The 25,280-nt window shown below is 35.9% G+C and overlaps 1 protein-coding gene across 9 annotated transcripts in view; it reads left to right on the top strand.

The window, feature by feature from the left end:
- LARP1B (La ribonucleoprotein 1B) overlaps positions 1 to 25,280 on the top strand; it is a 128,204-nt gene that overhangs the window by 51,135 nt on the left and 51,789 nt on the right. For all 9 annotated transcript variants that reach the window (XR_014326181.1, XM_082838619.1, XM_082838621.1 and 6 more), the window contains one exon: positions 22,889 to 23,012. Coding sequence is in view for 8 of the 9 variants with exons in the window: in XM_082838619.1 (XP_082694745.1) it covers positions 22,889 to 23,012 (124 nt within the window). In the remaining variant the exon portion in view is untranslated. The remainder of the gene's footprint in view (positions 1 to 22,888; positions 23,013 to 25,280) is intronic.

Below are 25,280 nucleotides of genomic sequence, written 5' to 3'. Positions count from 1 at the left end.
TTCTAGAAAAATATGTTACCAAAACTGACTGGAAAAGAAAGTAAGTTGCTATAGATCATTTTAAATAATCTTCAGACTCCAAGATTTAACTTAATTTTATTAGCAAGTTCTTCTAAAATTGGAATAATTCCAGCCGTGAAAAAGTTTGCAGTGAATAGAGCTAATGAGTATTCAAATATTTGTTGAATTGACTGAGGTAAAAAAGGGAATACTTGACTCATTTTATGAGAAGAGCATAACCTTGATACTAATACCTGAAGAGAACATGAATGAGAAATTCATGAAAATATGAATGAGATTTCATTTTCTAATAGTATAAAACAACCATGAAAGGATCTATGTATTTTTGAAATGTGTACAAACATACATAGAAGGTAATACTGTAAAGAAAAAGGCAGGAATAATTATCACGTAAGTCAGGATTTGGATTGTTTTTGTGGGAAGGGAGTAGAATACACAGGGTTTCAATATACTAACAGTGTTGTGTTTCTAGTAGTTTTTACATATTTTTTTTAAATTTTCATTTAAATTTATTTATTTTACATATTAGTTTTCTAAACAAGTTGCACAGGTATGTTTAATACGTTTTCCTATGTGGCATATTTCATGACAGTACTAAGAACAGGCTAGCATGAATGGGAATGTGTGGGACAAGAAGAGGTAAGCCAAAGATGAGTTACTTCTTGGAGCAGCAGGGCTGTTTTTGGGCTAAAATAAAGGTTAGGATGAACTTTTTTTTTTTTTAAATACTTAAAAATGTTTTTTTATTGAAGTATAGTTGATTCACAGTATTGTGTTATTTTCAGGTGTAAGGTTGAACCTGTTTTTGTTTTTTGTATACAGCTATTTGTCTTCTTGTCCAGTGGTCTGCTTGGGGTGGTGTTGCAAAGCTGTACATTGTTGAAGGCTTTATTAACAGGGGACATACAGATAGGGCTTCCATCCAAGAGATGTGCTGCTGGGCCTCAGCATCTTGTCACTCATTGCTGGCTCGCTTCTGGGCTTGTGAGGCTCAAGAATTGTCCAGTCTACTGTCTGTCATGATGCCTCTCCCTAATGAGAAATCTTTAGTTTGAACCTGCAGAACAAAGGAGTAAAAACATCACAACCAGTTCTTCACTCATTGTACCCTCTGTCCAAGTTGATTGTGTGGAAACCTAAATATACTCATGCCTTTGTTTCTAGCATGTCAGGAAGAACCTTCAAATTGGAAGCTTTTGAATCACACTGGTCAGTCAGTTAATCTCATCTTTAGGCTCATCACATTTGCTATTTTGCAGTATGTCAGCTTTGTCTAGTACTTCTTAGAGTATTATGTGAAGTTATCACTGGTGGTCTAAACGTCGATTCCCTGAGTTCTCCTTGGCTTTCCTGGCTTTATATTGTATGACAGAACATACTCAGCTGCTGGATGATTGAGACCATCAGCAGGCTCATTGTTGAGAGAGTAGACTGGAGGTGGGCTCTCTTCTGCCTTGACCTATTCTGAATTTGTGGAGTCCTCAAGCCTTGGGAGACCTGATGGCTGTTATTCACTCTAACTTTGCTGACTTCTTTGATGTCTCCTGCTGCATTTCCCTTACAAATGCAGGCAGGCCTTTGTGTTTGTTGCAGATGGTGAGAGGAACTTCAGTTGTGGTGAAGTCTTTGGTATGTAGCTGGAAATGGTGTACAAATTCACCAGGAGATGCCACATCCTCACCTGGCAGACAGAGACATGATACCATACTGACTTGGCAAGCTGAGAGTCACCACCACCACTTGAGCTGTTCCTCTTCTCACAGAGAAGAACACCAACTTGAGAACGTCTCTGGCAAAGCTGGGGACTGTTCCTGACCAGGAGTCAACTTGTATGCAAGTTCCACTGAGTGCAATTCTGGACCAAAAACTAACTTCTCTAAACCTCAGATGGGGATCATTCTTGTCTTCTCTACCTCACTGAGTTTTAAAGACCTTTGAAAACTGTAAAAGACTGGGCATGTGTGAGAAGGAACAAAGGCTATATGGTTATGTGGGATCAGGAATAATGATGCAAATAGAGGTGAGACCAGGAATTTAAGGACAATGCAGAAGCTTCAGGCTTTACATAGAAATTGTGACATCAAAGTACAGTCTGTGGATTTCTTCCCCAGGTGCCACAGTGTCAGATATTTTCATAATTAGTCCTTTTGTGTTGTGTATTTTAAAATGCAAAACTCTTTTAATTCTTCCTCCTTATACCTTACTCTGAAAGACTTCCTCAGATTGCTTTCCTTTCACAGGCAGCATGAGGCCCCATCATTCTCCCTTTAGATATGATTTTGATTTGACTTCTCCCTGCTGAAGAGACAAGTGAATTAGGAGACCTAATTTCAGGTTTTGCCTCACTATTTAAATTCTAGCCAAAGCCCCTTGTACAAGTCAGTTCCTTATTTTAGTACACATACTTCAATTATGGTAGCTTTATAGTAAGTTAACTCTTTCCCAGGAATTCATTCATTAACATCTGCTTGAGTGCCTGGCCTGTGCCACACTGTGCTGGGAGCTGGGAATGTGGTAGTGGACATGACTATTGAATATGCAATCTCCAAGTAATTCATAATGGTGATGTTGATGAGAGTAGGGTGTGTGGATGGAGATAATTAATCCAAAAAATCTAGATAAATAGATAACTACCATAATTGACCATTGAATTTAGTTATGAGCTGCTTCATAAATAGGAAAGAAGAAACTTGCTGAGTTATCACAGAGGAAGTTGGGGTAAAAGTTTGAAGAAATGACAAGTGGAAATATGAATGTAATGCATTCAAATATATATGAATATTGAATATTATATTGAATAATATAATATGAATATTGAAGCTTGGTATAATATATTGGAGAAGTGGCAGTACCTGAAAGGATATGAGTAAAAGTTTGTGTGTGTGTGTATTTGTTTATTAATATATTTTTAAAGATTAGAAAGTACTGGAACATTTTACATGGTTATGGGAAAGTTGAAGATATAGAAGGGAGTAGAAAATGGAGCTAAATTCTTGAGACTGTGAGACTGGGTAGGATTCAGAGCATTGTGGATCAGGGTTTGTCAGCCTTGGCCCTATTGACATCTTGAACCAGATACTAATTCTTTTCGTGGAAGCTGTCTTGTGCAACAAAGGATGGTTAGCATCATCCCTGGCCTCTATCCACTAGATGTCAGAAGCACCCCACCCCCATGACAATTTTAAAAAATATACCTTGAAGAGAGTTATGTGGGCAAAATCACCCCTAGTTGAGAGCAGTTGATACAGAGAGAGGTATTGGCCTTTCAAAGAGAGGCTTTGGTTCTTTACCTGGAGGGAAGAAATAGAACATGAGTGTAGATGAGTTTGTAGATTTCGTGGTAGAAATAGGAGTAATTTCCTCCTCATGATTTTACCTTTCTCAGTGAAATGAGTCAGGGTTATGGGGCTGGTGAAAGGGTCGAGAGTGACAAAGTTATTTTTGTGGAATGGAAGAAAATGGTTCTTAGAAAAGTCAGAGATTCCTGGTGAGCAGTGGGAGACTACAGGCTATTTCTTCTGTAGAAATTTTACTAGGGAGGCTTTAGACCAAAGAGATTAGGCAGGAAAATGGAGGACAGTACCAAGGTTATTCTTGATTTATTTCTAAAAATGATGGAAAAGATCCTATCTAGATCTTACTAGGTCATGAGTATTTAAAGCTGTTAACTTATTGAAACTTTTTGGCTTTTCCATTACACCACATTCTCTTACTTTTCCTTCTACTTTGTCTTCTTTTTTTTTTTTTAATATTTATTTATTTGGCTTCAATGGGTCTTAGTTGCGGCCTGTGGGAGCTTTTACTTGCAGCACGTGTGATCTTTTTAGTTGCAGCATGTGGGATTTAGTTCCGTAACCAGGGATAGAACCAGGGCCCCCTGCAATGGGAGCACAGAGTCTTAGCCACTGGACCACCAGGGGCGTCCCCCTTCTACTTCTGTACCCATTCTTTTTCAGTTAGATTTATGTTTATCGTCTGTTTGTTCCTTAATTGTCAGAGATTCGTAGGCTTATGACTTAAGACTCTATATTCTTACTCTAACTGCTCTCTCTAAGCACTCTTTCTACTCAGGACTTTATTCACCACTGTATGTTGTTTTAATCCCAACTCTTTTATATCTAGACTAGATTTTGACCCTGAATTTCAGATGCAGTGTGTCTAGCTGCCTCCTGGGACATTTCATCATATTTGTCCTAGAGTTCTTTAAAAATCAACATACCCCAAACTGAATTTATTATTTCTCCATTCAAAACCCCCTTCTTTAGCTCCTTTTCCTCCTCACAGTAAACAGAACTCCCCAGTTGGTTTATGATTCCTATCTTGGTGATTGCGTCTGTGATCCCTGAACATTGGCATGGGTATATCCCTCTTGCCTCAAGTTAGTCAGTAAGTCTTGTTTGTATTACTCTCATATTTCATGAATTCTTCCATATCTCCATGTTTCTACTTTTCCAGCCTCATCTCACTGCTCTTTTTCTCTGTACACTGAAGTACTTGGAGTTTCCCAAAGATACTCTTCTCATCTTTAAGCTTTTGTGCATGTTCCACCAAAGCCTTGAAATCCTCTTGCCCCATCATCTTTTTTTTTTTTTTTTTTGCGGTATGCGGGCCTCTCACTGTTGTGGCCTCTCCCGTTGCAGAACACAGGCTCCGGACACGCAGGCTCAGCGGCCATGGCTCATGGGCCTAGCCGCTCCGTGGCATGTGGGATCTTCCCGGACCGGGGCACAAACCTTTGTCTCCTGCATCGGCGGGCGGACTCTCAACCACTGCGCCACCAGGGAAGCCCCTTGCCCCATCATCTTTGCTACACAAACTCCTATGCATGATTCAAACTTGGTTAGACATCATCTTCTTTGAGCATCCTTTCATGTTCTACATTTCCTGCTCTCTCCACAGTTACGTAAACCTCTATAGTAGCAGAATACAAGTGAAGGAGCTTGATTCAAGTGTTCTCTCTGTGAGTATATGAATGGCTAAGTTCCCAGATAACCCTCCTATGGAAAATAACTAAAAATTCTAGATTAAATTATTGAAAAAATTACAAAAAAAAAGTTATGCTTGTACCATAGATTGACTGAATATGCAATCCCAGAGAAAAGAAACTGAGCTCAGAAGCGGACATTTACTCAGAGGACATTTCTTGGTCTTGGTTCTGAATGGAGGCAGGTGGGAAGTAACCACTCAATGGTCAAACATTTATGGATTTGCAGCTCAAATTCATAATATACTTCAGTCTGAAAAAAGCTAGAACTAAGAATATAAAGTAGTTCTGGACTATTAAAATCACAGGCGCCTGGCATAAGCAAATATATATCCTCTTTGGAGGAACTTATTTCAGAGTTTGGCAAACTCTTCTGTACAGGACTGGATAGTAAATATTTTCTGCTTTGCAGGCTACTTAGGGTCTCTGTAACATGTTCTTTGTTTCATGGTTGGTTTTATGGTGGTTGTTTTTTGTATTTTTTTATTTTAATGTAGCCCTTTATTGTAAAAGCTGTTTTTAGCTAGAGGGCTGTACAATAAAACAGACCACGGGCCAGATTTGGCCCACTGATGGTAGACTGATGTCATTCTAAGCCTCAAAATATTCCCATAAGTATTTTCTAAGGGAAGTAAGTTTAGATGGGGTTGGTGCTCAGAGAAAAAAATGACTAAGCAAGCAAGATAGTTCCACTATCTTGGTGGAGGATTTTATGTATACTTGGAAATAATTTATAATCTGTAGGTTTTAGGCGTAATATTCTGTAAATGTCAATTAGGCCAGACTGTTATCTGATAGCATTGTTTAAATCTTATATATCCTTAGACTTTTTTTCCTCATATAAATTACTGAGAGAGGGCTGTTAAAATCTTCAACTGCGGTTGAAATTCGTTTATTTCTTCCTTTAGAGCTGTCAGTTTTTGCTATATAAATTTTGTAGCTCTATTGTTAAATGCATGTATATGTGATGCATATATATGCATCTGTTATGAGATGCAGTATACATATGTAGTTATGTATTCTTTTTTTTTTTTTTTTTTTGCGGTACGCGGGCCTCTCACTGTTGTGGCCTCTCCCGTTGCAGAGCACAGGCTCCGGACGCGCAGGCTCAGCGGCCATGGCTCACGGGCCCAGCCGCTCCGCGGCATGTGGGATCTTCCCGGACCGGGGCACGAACCCGTGTTCCCTGCATTGGCAGGCGGACTCTCAACCACTGCACCACCAGGGAAGCCCTACATATGTAGTTATGTATTCTTGATGAATTGATTCATCATTGTGAAATATGCACGGTGATCCATATTGACTCATCATTATTTATTTTAATTTTTTTTTTTTTTTTTAATTTTGGCTGCGTTGGGTCTTTGTTGCATGCAGGCTTTCTTTAGTTGTGGCAAGCAGGGGCTACTCTTCGTTGCAGTGTGTGGGCTTTTCATTGCAATGGCTTCTCCTGTTGCGGAGCACGGGCTCTAGGCACCTGGGCTTCAGTAGTTGTGGCTCATGGGCTCTAGAGCGCAGGCTCAGTAGTTGTGGCGCCCAGGCTTAGGTGCTCTGTGGCATGTGGGATCTTTCTGGACCAGGGATCGAACCCGTGTCCCCTGCATTGACTGGCGGATTCTTAACCACTGCACCCCCAAGGAGGTCCCTCATCATTATTTCTTGTAATGCCATGTCTGATGTTGAAGCCAAAGTTGCCACCTTTCTTTAATCTTTTTACTTTCAGCCTATTAGTGCCTTTATTTTATTTATATTTATTTATTTATTTGCTGTGCTGTGTGGCTGGCAGGATCTTAGTTCCCCGACCAGGGATCAAACCAAGGCCCTGGCAGTGAAAACTCCAAGTCCTAGCCACTGGACTGCCAGGGAATTCCCCAGTTAGTGCCTTTATTTTATAGGAGGGTTTCTTGTAGACATCATATAATTGGGTCTTACTAGTTATAATATTTTTATTCCCTTTTTAATTTCTTTTGTGACCTCTAAGTTAATCAAACGTTTTATAATATTACATTTTAGTTTCCCTTTTGGCTTCTTAGTTATGCTTCTTTAAACTTTATTTTTTAGTGATTACTCTAGTGCTAATAATATGCCTCCTTAACTTTTCTAAATCTTTCTAGATTATTATATCATTTCATAGTTTTCTCATCTGACAGTTAATATTTCTTGGCTTACAAATATAATTTATAATTACAAAAATATAGTTCCACTACCTTTGTGCTAGTGTTGTCGTATTCTTTTACATGTATTCTAAGCCCATCTTAAAATGTTATTATTTTGCTTTAAACTAACAGTTGTCTTTTAAGGAAATTGTGAAAAGAAAAAACATAGTCTTTTATTTATTTATTTATTAAATTTTATATTTTTGCTGCATTGGGTCTTTGTTGCTGTGCGCGAGCTTTCTCTAGTTGCGGCGAGCGGGAGCTACTGTTCGTTGTGGTGCACAGGCTTCTCATCATGGTGACTTCTCTTGTTGAGGAGCAAGGGCTCTAGGTGTGTGGGCTTCAGTAGTTGCAGCATGTGGCTCAGCAGTTGTGGCACACGGGCTCTAGGGCACATAGGCTTCAGTAGTTGTGACGTGGGCTCAGTAGTTGTGGCTCGCAGGCTATTTTCCCTCTGTTTTATACGTTAAATTATGTCTACAAATCTGTCTTTATTTTCACTAGCTTTTGTCTGCCATCTCCATTCTATTCTTAAGCTCATCCAAGTACAAAGTTTTCAGTTCTATAACTTATTTTTTTTGTAGTCTACGTTTTTGGCTGGGATTTCCTATCTGTTCACTCATTCAGACCATCTTTTCCTTTAGTTCATCAAACTTAACTCTGTAATAGTTGCTTTAAAGTCCCTATTGTAAAATCTAACATTTGAGACATCAGGAAGACAGTTTCTGTTGACTGTTGTTGTTTTCTTGACTGTGTGTTACATCTTCCTGTTTCTTTTCACATTTTAGATACTAAATGTGAAATGTTTTTTTACTAGACATTTTAGGTATTATACTGTAGAGATTATAGATTATGTCATCTTCCTCTGAGGAATGTTGATTTTTTTGTTTTTTTGGCCTGACAGCTTGGAATTTTGTGGGCTTGGTTTTATTCTTTGTTAGGTTAGATCTGTGGAAAACCTCTCTAACTTGGTAGAGCTTAGCCTCTAAACCCTATGTTTCCTCAACATCTTATCAGGTTTTGTGTTAGGCTTTGCTAGGGAATCTAGAGTAGGTCTTACTGTAGGAGGTGGGCCTTACTCTGTAGCCTGGCCTAATTTTTAAAGTGCATCTTACCTGGATGCTCTGGGTGTTGATGAGTGGTTAACAAGGGGTCTCCATTCTCAACTGGGTCTATATGTCATTATCTCCCAATGCTATTGGACCTTTAATATAACTGTTGAGCTCAGTCCCATTGCAGCTGTTTTTGGATATGTGTCAGGGAGTCTTATCCTCTATGTATGTAGCTCAGCCTTCAGCCAAGGACTCTCAGGGGTCTGACCCCCTACTCACAAGGGGTATTGCCCCCTCCAACACTAATTATCTCCCTCTTCCTCAGTGCTCTGCTCTATAGATTACATTGCTTCTGCTTCCCTGAATGCTAATCACTACCTTCTCGGCTCAGCAGGACAGCCATGCTTTGCTTGGGCTGAAGCTTGCTGTGCTGTGGTTGGGAAATTGTACTGAGAAAAGAGAGCTGGGGTGATTGTGGAGTCCACCTTGTGAATTTCTCTTCTTTCAGAGATCAGGATCTTGCATTGCTAGTTATCCAGTGCCAAAATAGTTACTTTATATCAGTTTATGGTTATTTTTGTTGGCAGAAGTAGGCTTGTATCAGTTACTCTATCATATGCAGAGGCAGAAGATCATAACTGTTATATCATAAAATTAAAGTCTGACAGTATTAAGTCTTTGTAAAGAATGGCACAATAGGAACTCACATACCACAGTTGGTGCTAGATTAAATTGTTAGAACCATCTTTTTAAAAAAGTTGAAGTATTGTTGATTTACAATATTATATTAATTTCAGGTGTACATCCTGGTGCTTCAGAATTTTTATAGATTATCTTCCATTTAAAGTTATTATAAAATATTGGCTATATTCCCTGTGCTATACAATATATACTTGAAGTTTATTTATTTTATACATAGTAGTTTGTACCTCTTAATCCCCTACTCCTGTCTTGCCCCTTCTCACTCCCTCCCCTGACTGGTCACCATTAGTTGTTCTCTATATCTGTGAGTCTGTTTCTGTTTTGTTATATTCATTCATTTATTTTATTTTTTAGATTCCACTTGTAAGTAATAACATACAGTATTTGTCTTCTTTGACTTATTTCACTAGGCATAATACACACTAGGCCCATCTATGTTGTTGCATGTTACAACCACCTTTGTAAACAGTTTAATATTACTTACTAAAGTTGACTATTTATGCATCCTAGGAAACATCTATTCCATTTCTAAATGTATATGTATACACACAGATATCTAATAAGCATCAGTTTCATATTATGTCCAAAATAGTATAATGGATAGATGAATTGTGTCTTTGTGTATAATGGTTTGGTATTTAGCAGTGAAATAAATTAATCATAGATACAGAAATGGGGATGATTTTTTTCTTTCAATATGTTTTATTCTGATGAAGTTACAAAAGTAGATACAAAATATTTTTTTAAAGTAGTTAACTGACTTAGAAAAATAAAGTCCCTAAAGTTTTAAAAATACAAAATAAAATTTCATGTAAAGAACATTTTAAAATATTTTAGATGATAAGACTAACTTAAACTATTTTCAATGTAGACCAAACATAGAATGTTGTTGTATAATAAATCTATAGCACACTGGTAATCCATTTGGATTTATAGAATACTTGTTTGGAATAGAATCTGATAATGAGAGAAAACCCAAGTGAATTTCAATGCAGTTGCTTCAGTAAAATTACTGCGATCACAGGTAATATCAATATCATCCCCCAGAGCCCTTTACAGTCTGAAATATCAAAATCTAATGCAAAAACAAAGGAAGACCGAGGAACTATTATTTTCCCTCTTTGCCAGAAGTGTACAGTAGTAAAAAACCAAATCTAGTTACTGAACTGATATTAGGAGGAAATAATGTCCCTGTTGAAGCTGCTTAGTTTGGTGTACCAGCTGGTATTTTCAGGCCAGAATTCTACAGACAGGAGAGATAGCCACCTACAACCAGGCAAGGGTAACACCAGCACCATGACTGGAGCCGCTTAGAAACAAAGAAAGGGGGATGATTTTTAAAGTAATGCTGGTGTACATCAAATAAGAGAATGGTGAAAGGATGATAATTGAAACTAGGTAATGGATATATAGGACTTCAGTATACTGTTCTATTTTTGCATATGTTAGAGAAATTCCCAAATAAAAATTAAACTAAAAAAGATTTGGTGAGTGTTATTCATGGAATATATGCAGTATATTATCATATTAAAATATGATTTTATTTACATAAAGTTCAAACACAGGGGAAGTAAAATATGTTGCTTAGGGGAACTTTCAAAGGTGGTTAATAAAAGAACAGTTAGGAAATGACCTTCACTAAAATCCATATAGCAGTACCTCTGGAGAAAAGGAAGAGAATGTGATTGGGCAGAAGCAAACAAGGAGCTTTAAGGTATTGTCAGTGTTCTGTTAACCTAGATGGTGGTAACAGGTGGTATTCACAGCTATTAATTTTTATACTGTACACATATAGTTCACACTAAGGCAGAATTATTTTAAAAGACCTGGATGAAAGAATTTTGAGAGTTTTGGGTTGGCATAATCAAGGGAGGCATTATAGAGAAGGATTAGGCTTAAACTTGGCCCTAGTAATGAATATTCTATATTATAATTAACAAAACACTTAATCTAAGACCCACTGTTTTGTTCAATACTCCTGACCAAAAAAAAAAAAAAAAAACCCACAAGAAAATATCTTCCTTTGGAACGCATTCTTCTTGACTTCAGTTTCTCTCTTGTTTTTCATTCAGTCATCCATTTTTTGTTCATTCATTACAGATATCGGAGTACCTGTGAGGTGTCAAGCTTAGTGATAGGCACTTGTGTACAGTGTTGAGGAAAATAAACAGCAAGTCCCTGATGTCATGGAGTTTACAGGCCCAAGGTCCTTTATGTTTCCCCTGTTTGTTGAGCTTAGACTAGGAACCTCCTTTGTATGTTTGATTTAAGGTGTAGACTAGTCAGCCCTAAACAACTGGCTCATTTCTTGCCTTTTCCTGGGACTCTGCTTGATTTATTTTTCAGGTTTCTGTGGCAGAGAAAATTTTTTTCCCACTGCTAAAACAGTGGTTGTAAAATTTGCCCCCTTATAACTTTTATCAGAATTTCCATCCCTTGATGCACGCAAGAGCTTTTCCTTGGTTTTTAGGCACTATCTGGAAATGTACAAAATCAAAACAGAATAGGTAGTCCAGCTAGTGAAGGTAACCAGTTGGCTTGATTTGAAGGGGGAAAATGGAGAAAAGAGAGCTGAGGACAGAAAGTAGCCTCTGGTGCTGTAAGTAGGTGGAGTGTCTCTTAAATAAATGTTAAAGCCTTGTGATTGTTGTGAAGAACAGTGATGATGAAAATGTTGTGTCTCAAAGAAAGTGGATTGAAGAGTGACTAAGAATTCAATACTACAACAATGTATGTCAGTAAATGAAAAATCAGATTCTAAAGTATCTCCTTCAAAGATAGTGTTTAAGTTAGCTATTACAATATAAATTATGTAGTTTATAAAATCTGGCCTGTTCCTTCTTTGATGGAATTGCAGTGATATGTAACACAGATGTATTTTTTAATATCCTGATAAAGATAATTTATGAAAAATACAGTTTGCAATTTTTAAATTACTGTTTCTTGAGTAAAGAAAAGTTGCTCAACACTGATAGGTCTAAGACCTAACTTATGTGTCTTCTCTAATGCACTGGAATTAAATATTATTTGGGAATTGGTTCTAGAGTCCTTTTAAGTTGAAAACTGAGTATGGCCAAAATACTCTTAAAAGTCCTTTAAATGACTTGTAAAATACATATGTGGTTTTAAACATAGACCCACATCATAATATGCATATGTAAATTTATCATATATATAGTAATGTAGCAGGATCGTATTTATAAAATATTCGAGTGTTGCACTGTTTGAAGCACTTGAGCAAATTTATGAAGATTCTAACTTGTTGGCTCTTCCTGTTCATGGTCATCTTTTTCCTAAGAGGCTGATTTTTAAAATAATTCAAATTTAGTCAGTGTTTCTCAACTTTTTTTATTCATGAAAGCCTTTAATTATAAAATTAGGTCCTTGAGGATATGGTGAAACTATACTTGTTTAGATACTTCACATTTTAATCTTTTTTTTTTTTTTCTTTTTTTTTTTTGGCCGCACTGCATGGCTTGCAGGATTTCCCCGACCAGGGATCAAACCCACGCCCCCAGCAGTGGAAGTGCGGAGTCCTAACCACTGGACTGCCAGGAAATTCCCTAGATACTTTACCTTTTAATGGTCAGGACATTATTAAAATGTATGCATCCTTTTGTTGGGTTTTTCTTTATGTGAATTAACATTTTAGGGCTTAATTACTTCACTGCGTATGTTCATTGAGTAGAATGGCAGTTGCATTAAAAAATAACTTAAAAAGTTACTGTAATTGCTGAACAAGTATAATCAAATTTCTTTAAAAATGTTACTACTATTGTGATGTACTGAAATTGAAGATTGTTTGGGTAGGTGGGATGGGAGCAGATTGTGAAGTGTCTTGAAATCTATGTAGGAATTTAGAAAAGGAGCGATTGCAGTTCTTACAAAGAAAAGTGGTATGATCAAAATATGGTTTAGTAAGGTTTAATCTAACAGAGGCATTAGCCTAGGTCAGAGTAGGGGAGGGCAGAAGTTGAGTTAAAACTTATTTATAATAATCCAGGGGTGAAATGAAATGCTGAACCAAAGGGATATGTATAATATGTATGTGAATTTTTTGAACCACCTGTGAGTTAGTTATAGACACTATGCCACTTTATCCATAAATATAAAGCCTGTATCTCTTAAAAACCAGTACATTCTCCTACATAACAATAGCTGTCAAACGTAGAAAGTTTAGTCTTGATAGAATGCTATATCTAATATATAGCCTATATTTAGATTTCTCTAATTGTCTTAATACTGTCCTTTATAACTTTTTATTTATTTTTTGATACCAACTCCAAGAATCACACATTGCATTTAGAATTACATAATTTTAATTTTCTTTAATTTAGAATAATTCCTCAGCCTTTTTTTTTTTTTGCTTTTCATGCCATTGGCTTTTTTTTTCTTTTTTCTTTGTCTTTTCCATTATGGTTTATTACAGGATACTGAACATAGTTCACTGTGCTATACAATAAGATCTTGTTGTTTATCCATTTTATGTGTAATTGTTTGCATCTGCTAGTCCCAAATGCCCAATCCAGTCCTCCCCTGTCCCCCCTTCCCCTTGGCAACCACAAGTCTGTTCTCTGTGTCTGTGAGTCTGTTTCTGTTTTGTAGATAAGTTCATTTGTGTCATATTTTAGATTCCATATGTAAGTGATATCATGTGGTAGGTATTTGTCTTTCTGACTTAACTTCACTTAGTATGATAATCTCTAGGTCCATCCAAGTTGCTGCAAATGGCATTATTTCATTCTTGGTTATGGATGAGTAATATTTTATTTTGTATATATATATATGCACACATACACACCACACCTTCTTATCCATTCATCTGTTGATGGACATGTAAGTTGTTTCTGTGTCTTGGCTATTGTAAATAGTGCTACTATGAACATAGGGGTGCAGACATTGACATTTTTGAAGAATCCAGGTCAATAGTTTTGGAAAATATCCCTCAGTTTAGGTTTGCCTGGTATTTCCATATGACTAGCGTTAGGTTAAATATTTTTGGCAGGAATATTACATAGGTAATGTGCCGTCTTTAGTATATCACCTCAGGAGACATAATGATGTCATTTGGTTTTCATGTTGTCACTTTCCTTCATATGTCTTCTGCAAACAGATGAAGAAGGTACCTGCTTCCCTTTGTAATTAATAAGTTATCTCTGGAGTAATATTTTAAAGCCATGTTCCCCAGCAGTCTTCACTTAGTGTTTTAGCTTCCATTGATGACTTTTGCTTGAATCAGTTTTACTATGGTGATTATAAGATGGTAATTTTTTATTTGTTACTCCCTCTATGTCAATTAGCATTCTTCTGTAAAAGAAAACTTTCCATTCGTTTTTTATTTTGTATTTTAACTTTCTCTTCTCTCTGTCTGTTTCTGTCTCTCTCTCTTTTTAATGTTAGTATGGACTCTTGAATGGATACCATTCCATTCCAGTTATTCATTTTGATGTTCAAATGTTTCACATTTGGTCAGGTTAGAACTTTCTCAAGATGGCTAATGTATACCAATGTTAGGTCCCCATTGCTTAGCACTTTTCATACCTTATGACATGACAAAATGGCATGCTTGCCTTTACTGGGGGGGTGTCTTTTTTTTTATGGTAAAATGTATACAGAAAATTTACAGTTTTAACCATTTTTGAGTGTACAATTTCCGCCTGCTTTTTAAATGTGGTCTTCCCTGGTCCTACCCTTGACCTGCTTCTCTTAGAACTTTGTTATCTTGTCCATAAATGAGAGAATTCATTCCCAGGTTTTTAATCATTAACTGTATGCTAATGACATCCTAGTGTTTTTGTGGGCCTCTAGAACTGTAACCAGTAGCTATTAGATTTTCCAGCTGTGTGTCTCGTGTTCCATAGGTATCTCATTTATATTCTGTCTCCATTTAAAAAATTAAAGGAAACCTACCCTAAACCTCTTTTCTATGTTTTTCTAAATTTTGGTTGGATGCCTTAGGAATCCTCATCAACTTCTAACTTCCAACATGCAGTGTGTCACTAGGTCTATCCATCCTTCCCTAACCATCACTACTGCCATGCAACAGTTCTGGTCTGCACCACCTCTCTATGGGGTTTGTATACTAGGTTCTTGGCTCTAGTTCATTCTCTTTCTAGCTTTCCTCTTGTCAGAGAGTAGTCTTCCTCCTTCCTTTCTCCTTTCCTCCTTTTTTCCTAGCAAGTAAGGGAATTTACTACCAGAAGTCCAAGGAGGAGTACTTGCTTCCAGACAAGTCTTTGTCTAGAACTTCAAAGAATGATTTCACATTTCTCTACTCCTATCTTTGGTCTTCTTTCCTCTGTGTTAGCTTCATTTTCAGTCAGGCTTTCTCTGTCAGATGGCAAAGATGGCTGCAAATAGTTTCAGGCTTATTTAATTTTCAAAATAAGTGATCCTAAGGAAAAGAATGCAAATCCTTCAAATTTCTAAAATATTAATCCTACTATTTTCCTATTTTTCTTAATGCTCTTCAGTGCTTTTTTACCTCCCTCAACATAAAGTTCAAATTCCTTGGAAAACAAGAATTCATGATTTGGCTCTTACATATCTCTCTGTCTTCATTGTGCCACTGCTTTCAGTTTTAAAATTCATAATAAATACCAAGATGCATGTGTTATTTCTTCTGTCTGCACTATTTTTTTTACATTGTTTACTTGTCAAACTCCTTTTCATCCTTTAGACTGCAAAACCCAGTTCAGATTTTACTCTTCCCAGGAAATACCTCTTTGATAGTTTTTATTGTCATCCACCCCAGAAAAATCATGTTTTAATTCTAGCTTTTTACCTCATATGTGCCAATTTTTTTTTTTTTTTTTTTTCGGTATGCAGGCCTCTCACTGTTGTGGCCTCTCCCATTGCGGAGCACAGGCTCCGGACGCGCAGGCTCAGCGGCCATGGCTCACGGGCCCAGCCGCTCCGATATGTGCCAATTTTTAACTCTTATAGTGAAATGTAATTAATTTGTTTACAAGTCTTATCCACTGATTATTAAGTCTTTTTGGTCCCCTTTTGACCAAGGCAAAGTCTAAGTTTATTTAAAAAACAAAAATTAGACTGACTATAGATTCAATTGGGGTAGACTGTGTAATTCATATCAGCCCTCCTGCCGAGAACAACTGGAAAAGTAGGTAAAAAAATCTGCATGAAAACACAGTAGAGCTAACAATACAATAAAGAATTGTGTGGCTAAAATCTGGAAGAAGGAAATCTGAAGAAGACTGGCATTACAGTCTGCATTTCCCTCAGAGGCATCAGCTAGTTCCAGAAGCAGCAACTAAAAAGCTGAAAAGAGATTTTTTGAAAAACTCATGGAACCAGGGTAATAAAAATTGGTGTTCAGAAACCAGTTGGGGACCTCTAGTAAGCCTTCTAGGCTTTGGGAACTCTAAAGGCCTACATCCTAGAAAATCAGGGTAACTTAAAAAGATATGCTCTCGGTAGAGTTAGCATCTGTTCATTTTAATCCCTCATTGGATCAGCATGCTGATGCCTGTAGCCACTTAGTTGAAGGAAAACACAAATCCTTTCTGGAGTAAAATATCATCCTAAGCCTCAAGTTTTCAAAAATAATGTCTGCCCCCCCCCAAAAAAAATAATCAGGCATACAAGAAGACAAGATGATATTATAGAAAAAACAAAAGGAACAACAGAAAATAGAGACAGATCCATAGAGATCCAGGTAATAGAGTTATCAGACTTTAGTTATTATTAACATGATTTTTAAAAAGGTAAAATGGAGAATTTAATCAGAGAAGTAGAAATTTTAAAAAGGAATCTAACTGAAATTCTGGAAATGAAAAATATAAAATGAGTGCAATGAACTGGCTTAACAGTAGATAAGTACATGCTGAATACAGAATTACTAAGATGGGTTAAGAAAAAATCAAGAGTGAAGCATGGAGCAAAAAAAGTGGAAAATAAAGAAACTGTTGTCAGAGACATAGGAGATACAGTCCCAAGCTCAAACATACATTTGATTGGATTCTCAGAAGAGAGGAGTGAGAGGATAAGGCAGAAATATTATTTGAAGAAATTATGGCTGACGTTTTACCAAAACCGATGAAAGATATAACAAGAGATAAATTCAAGAGGTCCTATGAACTCCAAAGAATATAAATATAAAGAAAACCACATCAAGGTTATAATTTAAAACTGCTGAAAATAAATAACAAAAGCCAGAGAAAAAGGACAAACTTCTTTAAAAGCATCAATAGTAAGACTTACAGCTAACTTTTCAGCAGAAATAATGGAAGTCGGGAGACAATGGGGTGGTGTAATCACAGTACTGGAAGGGAACTAGTGTTCAGAAATAAAGGTAGACAAATAGTTGAAGGGTACACTTAATATAGGTGAATTTTATGGTATGTAAATTGTATCTCAATGCAGCTCTTTAAAATGAAGGTGAAATAACCAACAGACATATGAAAACTGAGAAAATTTATTTTCAGCAGCTACGCTTTAAAGAAAGTACAAAGAAGTATTTTAGGCAAAGGAAAATGATTCCAGGAAGAAGGTGAAGGTACAGAAAGGAATAAAGAGCAATGGAAATGGTAAATACATGTGTAGATTTAAATAAATATTGACAGTAACCACAACAAAGTTGGTATAACTCTATGGGTAAAGTGGATTTTTAAGGCAAAAAGAATTATTCAGGATTAAATGGGACATTTCATAATCATAAAAGGTTTAGTTGCACCAGAAAATATATTAGTTCTAAACTTGTATGCATTTAATAGCAGCCTCAAAATATATAAGACAAAAATTGATAGGTGTACATAGACAAATTTATAATCATAGTGGAAGATTTTAATACACCTTATCAAGAAAGATGCAAGGTATAGCAAGCAGATGAAAAAATCAGTAAGCATGTGGGAAATGTGAACAACACAGTTAAGAAACTTAGCTTAATTGACAGAAGTGAAATACTGCACCTGACATCTGCAGAATTCACATTCTTTTCAAGTGCACATTAACCCTTATACCATACACAGAAAAATCAATTCTAGATATATTGTAGTTTTAAATGTGAAAGTCAAAATAATAAAACTCATAAAAGATTAATATACTATTTCCATGATCTTTTAGTACAGAAAGATTTACTAAACAGGAAATAACACAATGAAGCAAATGATTGATAAAATGTACTACATTAAAAAGAACTTTTCAACAGAAGATACCATAAAAGAGTGAAAAGGTAAGGTACAGAGTAGAAAAAAGACATTTACAACATTTTGTAAAGAACTCATACACAAGTCAATGAGAAAGACAACTGTATAGGAAAATGAGCAATAGAATTGGGTAGTCATATCACACAAAAAAATTATCCAAATAAAATATACTAAAGGTTTTCATCATTATTAATAATCAGAGAAATACAAATTAAAACCACAATGAGATAACACATCTACCAGAGTGGCTACATATTTAAATTTTTCAAATTTTTGAGATAATTATAGATTCATAGGAAGCTGGAAAAATAGTGCAGAGAGGTCCAGTGTATGCTTCACCCAGATAACCTTGAAAGGTTATCTTAGATAATTAAATCTAATTAAATCTGATAGCTTAGATAATTAAACCACAATATTAAAACCAGGAAATTGATGTTTATTATCACAAATGTGTGTGTATACTTCTCTATCATTTTATCACATGTAGATTCACATAACTACTATAAAAGTCAAGGCACTGAATTATTTTATCACCACAAAGATCTCCCTTGTGCTATTAAACTTACACCCATCTCCCTCCCCTCTGCTATTCCTAATCCCTGGTAGCCATTAATCTGTTCTCCATCTCTATAATGTTGTCACTTTGAGAATGTTATATAAATGGAATCATACAGCATGTTACCGTTTGAGATTAATATTTTTTTAAAATCATAATGCCCTTGAGGTCCATCCAAAATGTAGTTTATATCCATAGTTTGGTCCTTTTCAGAAAGACTAAATTTTTAAAAACTGACAATACCAAGTGTTGATGAGGATGTAGAGCAATAGGAACTTTGATATACTGCTAATGGGAATGTAAATAGGTACAACTACTATGAAAACATATTTGCATTTTCTGCTAAAGTTGAAGTGCACCACCTGATTCAGCAATTCCACTCCTAGTAAATACTCAATAAAAATATATGTTGTCATAAATCCCAGGAATATTTTTGGGATTCATCTCCTAAAGTAAGGGAAATAAAAACAAGAATAAATAAGTGGGACCTAATTAAACTTAAAAGATTTTGCATGGCAAAGGAAACCATCGACAAAAGGAGATGACAACCTACTGAATGGGAGAAATTATTTGCAAATGATATGACCAATAAGGGGTTAATATCCAACATATATAAGCAACTCATACAACTTAACATCAAAAAAAAAAAAAAAAAGAAACCCGATTAAAAAATGGGCCAAAGAACTGAATAAGCATTTTTCCTAAGAGGATATGCAGGTGGTTAACAGGCACATGAAAAGATGCTCAGCATCACTAATCATCAGGGAAATGTAAATGAAAACCACAATGAAATATCACCTCACACCTGTCAGGATGGCTCTCATCTAAAAGAACACAATAACAAATGTTGGCAAGGGTTTGGAGAAAAGGGAACCCTCCTACACTGTTGGTGGGAATGTAAATTGGTGGAGCCACTGTGGTAAATAGTATGGAGGTTTCTCAAAAAACTAAAAGTAGAGCTACCATGTGACCTGGAATTTCCAGTCCTGGATATATACCTGAAAAAAACAAAAAACACTAATTTAAAAAGACACTTGCACCCAATGTTCATAGCAGCATTATGTACAATTGCCAAAATATGGAAGCAACCTAAGTGTGCATCAAAAGATGAATGGATAAAGAAGATGTGGTATACACACACACACACACACACAATGGAACACTACTCAGCCATAAAAAAAGAACAAAATTTTGCCGTTTGCAGTAAAGTGGATGGACTTGGAGGGCATTATGCTAAGTGAGTAAGTCAGAGAAAGACAAAATACTGTATAATCTCATTTATATGTGGAATCTAAAAAATACAACAAAGTAGTGAATATAACAAAAAAGAAACAGACTCACAGATATAGAGAACAAACTAGTGGTTACCAGTAGGGAGAGGGAAGCGGGGACGGGCAATATAGGGGTGGGGTAGTAAGAAGTACAAACTATTAGGTATAGGATAAGCTACAAGGATATGTTGTACATATCCAGGGAATATAGCCAATATTTTATAGTAACTATAAATGGAGTATAAACTTTAAAAATTGTGCATTACGGTATTGTATACCTGTGACATATAATATTGTATATCAACTACAGTTTACAAAAAGGTAAAAAAACATATGTTCACCAAATAAGTGTTCTGTAAAAACATATTTATAGCAACATTATTGATAGCAGCTATAGTCTGGAAAGGACCTGATGCTCATCAACAGTAGAATGGATTTTTGTATTTATCTTTTTTTAAAAAAATTAATTAATATTTTTGACTGCGTTGGGTCTTCATTGCTGCACGTGTGCTTTCTCTAGTTGCGGTGAGCGGGGGCTGTCTTCATTGTGGTGTGCAGGCTTCTCATTGCGGTGGCTTCTCTTGTTGCGGAACACGGGTTCTAGGCATGCAGGCTTCAGTAGCTGTGGCACGTGGGCTCAGTAGTTGTGGTTTGTGGGCTCTAGAGCGCAGGCTCAGTAGTTGTGGTGCACGGGCTTAGTTGCTCCGTGGCATGTGGGATCTTCCCGGACCAGGGCTCAAACCTGTGTCCCCTGCATTGGCAGGCAGATTCTTAACCACTGTGCCACCAGGGAAGTCCCTAGAATGGATTTTTTAAAATTGTGGTTTGATCATACAATAGAGTACCGTAGAGCAGGGATGGACAAACTTTTTCTGTAAAGAGCTATGTAGTAAATATTTTAGGCTTTGTATGTCATACGTTGACTATGGCAACTACTCAACCCTGCAGTTGTAGCATTGGAGCAGCCGTGTGCAATATGTAAACAAATGGATGCGGTTGTGTTCCAATGAAACTGTTTACAAAGACAAACTTTGGCCTTTAGGTGCTGTAGTTTGTTGACCTCTGCTGTAGAGCCACAAACTATAGATGAATCTCATAAAGATAATTTTGTGTTAAGGAAACCATACATTATGATTACTTTTTTATAAAATTCAAAAACAGGAAAAATGAATCTAAAGAATTAAAGTCTGAGTATTGGCTGTCTTTAGGAAGAAAGACAGGGCAGTGATAGGAAGGAGCATGAAGGGTACTTCTAGTGTGCTAGTTATATCATCTTCACTCGAATGGTGGTTCCACAGGTCTGTTCACTTTGGACTTATTGAGATATATACCTATGATTTATGCCCTTCTCTAGTGTGTGTGTATACATATATATGTAAGCGGCGGTGTGTTATACCATACTTAGTTTTAAAAGTTAAAAACAAAACAGAAACGTATTTGTGTTCCCATCAGAATAGAACTGTGTTTATTCATTTTTGGTATATGATAAACATACAATAAATGTTCATTGAAGTGGGAGTTGCTAATAGCAAGCTCTGTAGCAAGATAAGGGACAGTGAAGAGTAATGACTCAATTAGCTTGAAGAGCTTATTGAAGACTTTTGGAAAAGCAATTTTGGTATAGGGGAAGTAATCATTTAAGGCATTTTCATGAAAAGAAGATAGATCCTAGTTTAAAAGGCTAACTGGATCTAATAAATGGTGTGAGCTGTCAAGTAACATTCATGTTTGAAGACAGAAGGAAAAGATTGTTTGGATAGCTGTTAAGAGCAAGATGCCACAACTATTTTGTAATGATGATGTTTAATTTGGCTCATCAGACAGATACTTTTGTCATATCTTTTACCTCCTTACACTCTTTTTAGATGTTAACTCTGTAAAGGGTCATGGACCAATTAGCACTGAGGAGTAGTGTAGATGTGATACAGAGTTTATTGGGGAAAACTTACCAGAAGTAATAGAATGCAAGTAGTCCCTCAAACTCTTTTTTTTTTTTTCCCCACAGCTTCAGCCAGGCTTCGATAGTCTTCATGCATTATGGCCCGATGACCTTCCAGTAGAGAATGGCCTCCACCTCTGTAATGTTTTACATATATGTAGGTCAGGGCAGGGAACATCTATGTGATTATGTAACAAAAATTAGAAAGGGGCCCTAGGGGCAGGGATGGGCCCATTTTTCCTTTGAGCCAACAGCTTAGACCTACGCAGTATCCTTGCTACTAAGCTTATAAAAGGGGTTTGGAAATGAACCTTCAGAGCCATCTAGGTTTATGTTTCATCACATGTTTCCCACTATTAGAAAAAGAGGTAGAAACTTCTTGGACTAGTGCTAAAGATCTATTAGGTTTCTCCAGCTTCCTTACCAGACCACTGGTTCTAAACAAATTTTGTCATTTACTGAATTATCTTCTAATAAATGATTGCTTATTCCAAGCTTCTCATCTTTGCTCATAGTACCTAATTTAGGATGCTTTTCCCTTTCTCTAAATTCTCATTCTAAGGAGCTGCTTTGTCCCATCTCTTCTGTGATGCCTCCCTTATGATCTCAATTCTTATACCAAATACTATCCACTTTTCATACACTGTCTAGTATTATTTTTATGTGTGCATTTCTTTCTTTCCATCTAACTTGTAAATTCCTTAAGCATAGGGAACATGAATTTGGATTACTTTGTAACCTCTATAATACTCTACTGGTCTTGTGTGTAAATGCTCAACAAATAGTTAATGATAAGAATGTATGTTCTTATAATGTATTTTAATTATAAAATAGTCATAATATTTTAGGGTTCTTGATGCCTCTTTTAAACTCTGAATATTAATTATTAAGTATAATGCTAGATTCTTTATTAGAACATCTTTTCTATTCGGTTGCAATCAATTCCTGTTTTTAAAACTCATTTTTTGAGATTAGTATCAATTATTGTCTGTTGGTTACTCTATTAGCCAGTTTAGTAATTAGATTCCTCCATTCTACTTCAGCAAGAAGTTGAGAACTTTAAGAAGCTAAATCTCATTAGTAAAGAGCAGTTTGAAAACCTAACACCTGAACTTCCTTTTGAGCCAAACCAAGAAGTTCCTGTAGCACCTTCACAGTCCAGGCAAGGTATGTAAATCTGCTTTTGTGTAAGTGTCTGAATAATATTCAAACAGTTCTAAATTGTTTTTAAAGTTTGCTTTTTTATTTGTGGAAAACATTTAGATATCTGGTAAAAGACTAGAATTTTAAAACTCAACTTTTATTTATTCTTTGGTGAACTTCAAAACATTTTAGAGACTTAAAAATACAGATTGTAAATTTGGTAAGACAGCCATGTAGTAAATGATCATAGTTGGAAGTCCGCCTTACTCTTGGTGAATAGGCAGGTAATCACAAAGGTGATCCAGGAGTTGTCTATTATAACACCACCTCATGCTCAAACCCAAACGCTTACTTAAAGGTAGGGTGAATTGGTTGGTTTCTTTATGTGTCTCTTTTGACTTTGAGATTACTGGGAATGCTTCTCTTTGCAAAATAAGGAAAAATTTTCACTCACTTGCTGATTCCTTAAAATATACCACTAGCATCATTCTTTTGCTTTAAGGCCTTATCTTTGTGTGAAAGTGTAAGTACATTTGGGAGATTTGTAAAATTGAATCTGACATTTTCAGGCAAGTGTAACTGAACTGATTTTATTATAGTTTTTCCTGAAGGCAGGTTAAAGAAAAACTTTTAATTTGGAAAACTTCAGACATATGCAAAAATAAAGCAAATTGTATAATAAAACCCCATGTACCCATTACCTACCCATTAGCTGCTTTATCATCTCATAGCCGATTTTATTTCATCTTGACTCCACTCATTCTCTTTACCTCCCACTTGGATTATTTTGAAACAAACTCCCAATCATATTATTCATATTTTTTCATTCCTAAATATTTCTGTATGTATCTTTGATAAGATAAGGACTACCTATTTTACACATAAATAAACCAGTACCATTATCATATCTAAAATTAACAGTAATTCCTTAATATAAAATATCTAATTGGTGTTCAAATTTTCTCATTCATTACTTAAAAAAAAAATCAGAATCCATATAAACTCCAAACGTTGCAGTAGGTTGATATGTCTCTTTTAGTGTATAGGTTCATACTGTTGTGTTTTTTTTCCCTTGAACTTTATTGTTGTAGAAACTAGATTGTTTGTCCTATAGAATTTCTTACATTCTGGACTTTGCTGATTGCATCCCATGGTTTCATCCAACCATTTTCTGGTCCTGAATTTTCTTTAACAGTGATTTTGATACAGAGGCTTGATCAGATTGAGGCTCATATTTGTGCAAGAATATGTCATATGTTGTGTTGAATACTTATACCAGGAGGCACATAATGCTCGATTGTCTCTCTTTGGTGTCTCTCTGTGATAATCATCGCTTGAAGGTTTATTTCACAAGGGGCTTCAAAATAGTGATAATTCTATTTTCATAATTCCTTCTTAATTTAGTAGATTACTTCCATAAGGAGGATTTCCCTTAATTGACTATTTGTTTTTCCTGAGATAGAAAGGGAATAAATGCTTTATTCTTTCACTTTGTTTACTAGTTTTCAAAGTAATGAGCTGGTTCTCTACATCTTTCTTTGCTGACCAATGAGGAGGTTTTTTGGGGTTTTTTGTTTTATTTTAAAATTATCACTATGATCAAAACTTTTAGAGCTCATCAAAAAAATTTGGTAAAGTTGCAGGATATGAAATTAATATACAGAAATCGGTTGCATTTCCATACAGTAGCAATGAACTATCAGAAAGAGAAATTAAGGAAACAATCCCAATTACAACCCCATCAAAAAGAATAAAATACCTAGGAATAAACCTACCTAAGGAGGTGAAAGACCTGTACTTGGAAAACTATAAGTCACTGATGAAAGAAATTGAAGACAACACAAACAGATGGAGATATATACCATTTTCTTGGATTGGAAGAATTAATATTGTTAAAATGACCATACTACCCAAGGCAATCAACAGATTCAATGCAATATCTATCAGAATATCAATGGCATTTGTCACAGAACTAGAACAAATAATTTTAAAATTTGCATGGAAACACAAAAGACCCGGAATAGCCAAAGCAATCTTGAGAAAGAAAAACAGAGCTGGAGGAGTCAGGATCCCAGACTTAAGATGATACTACAAAGCTACAGTAATCAAAGCAGTATGGTAATGGCACAAAAGCATACATACAGATCAATAGAACAGGATAGAAAGCCCAGAAATAAACCCACGCACCTCTGGTCAATTAGTCTACAACAAAGGAGGCAAGAATGTACAGTGGAGAAAAGACAGTCTCTTCAATAAATGGTGCTTGGAAAGCTGGACAGCTACATGTGCAAT

The sequence above is a fragment of the Leucopleurus acutus genome (assembly GCF_964270905.1).
Source record: "Leucopleurus acutus genome assembly, chromosome: 4".
Classification (NCBI taxonomy): Eukaryota; Metazoa; Chordata; class Mammalia; order Artiodactyla; family Delphinidae; genus Leucopleurus; species Leucopleurus acutus.
Note: the sequence above shows the minus strand (reverse complement) of the source record. Positions and strands in the feature narration are given on the sequence as shown.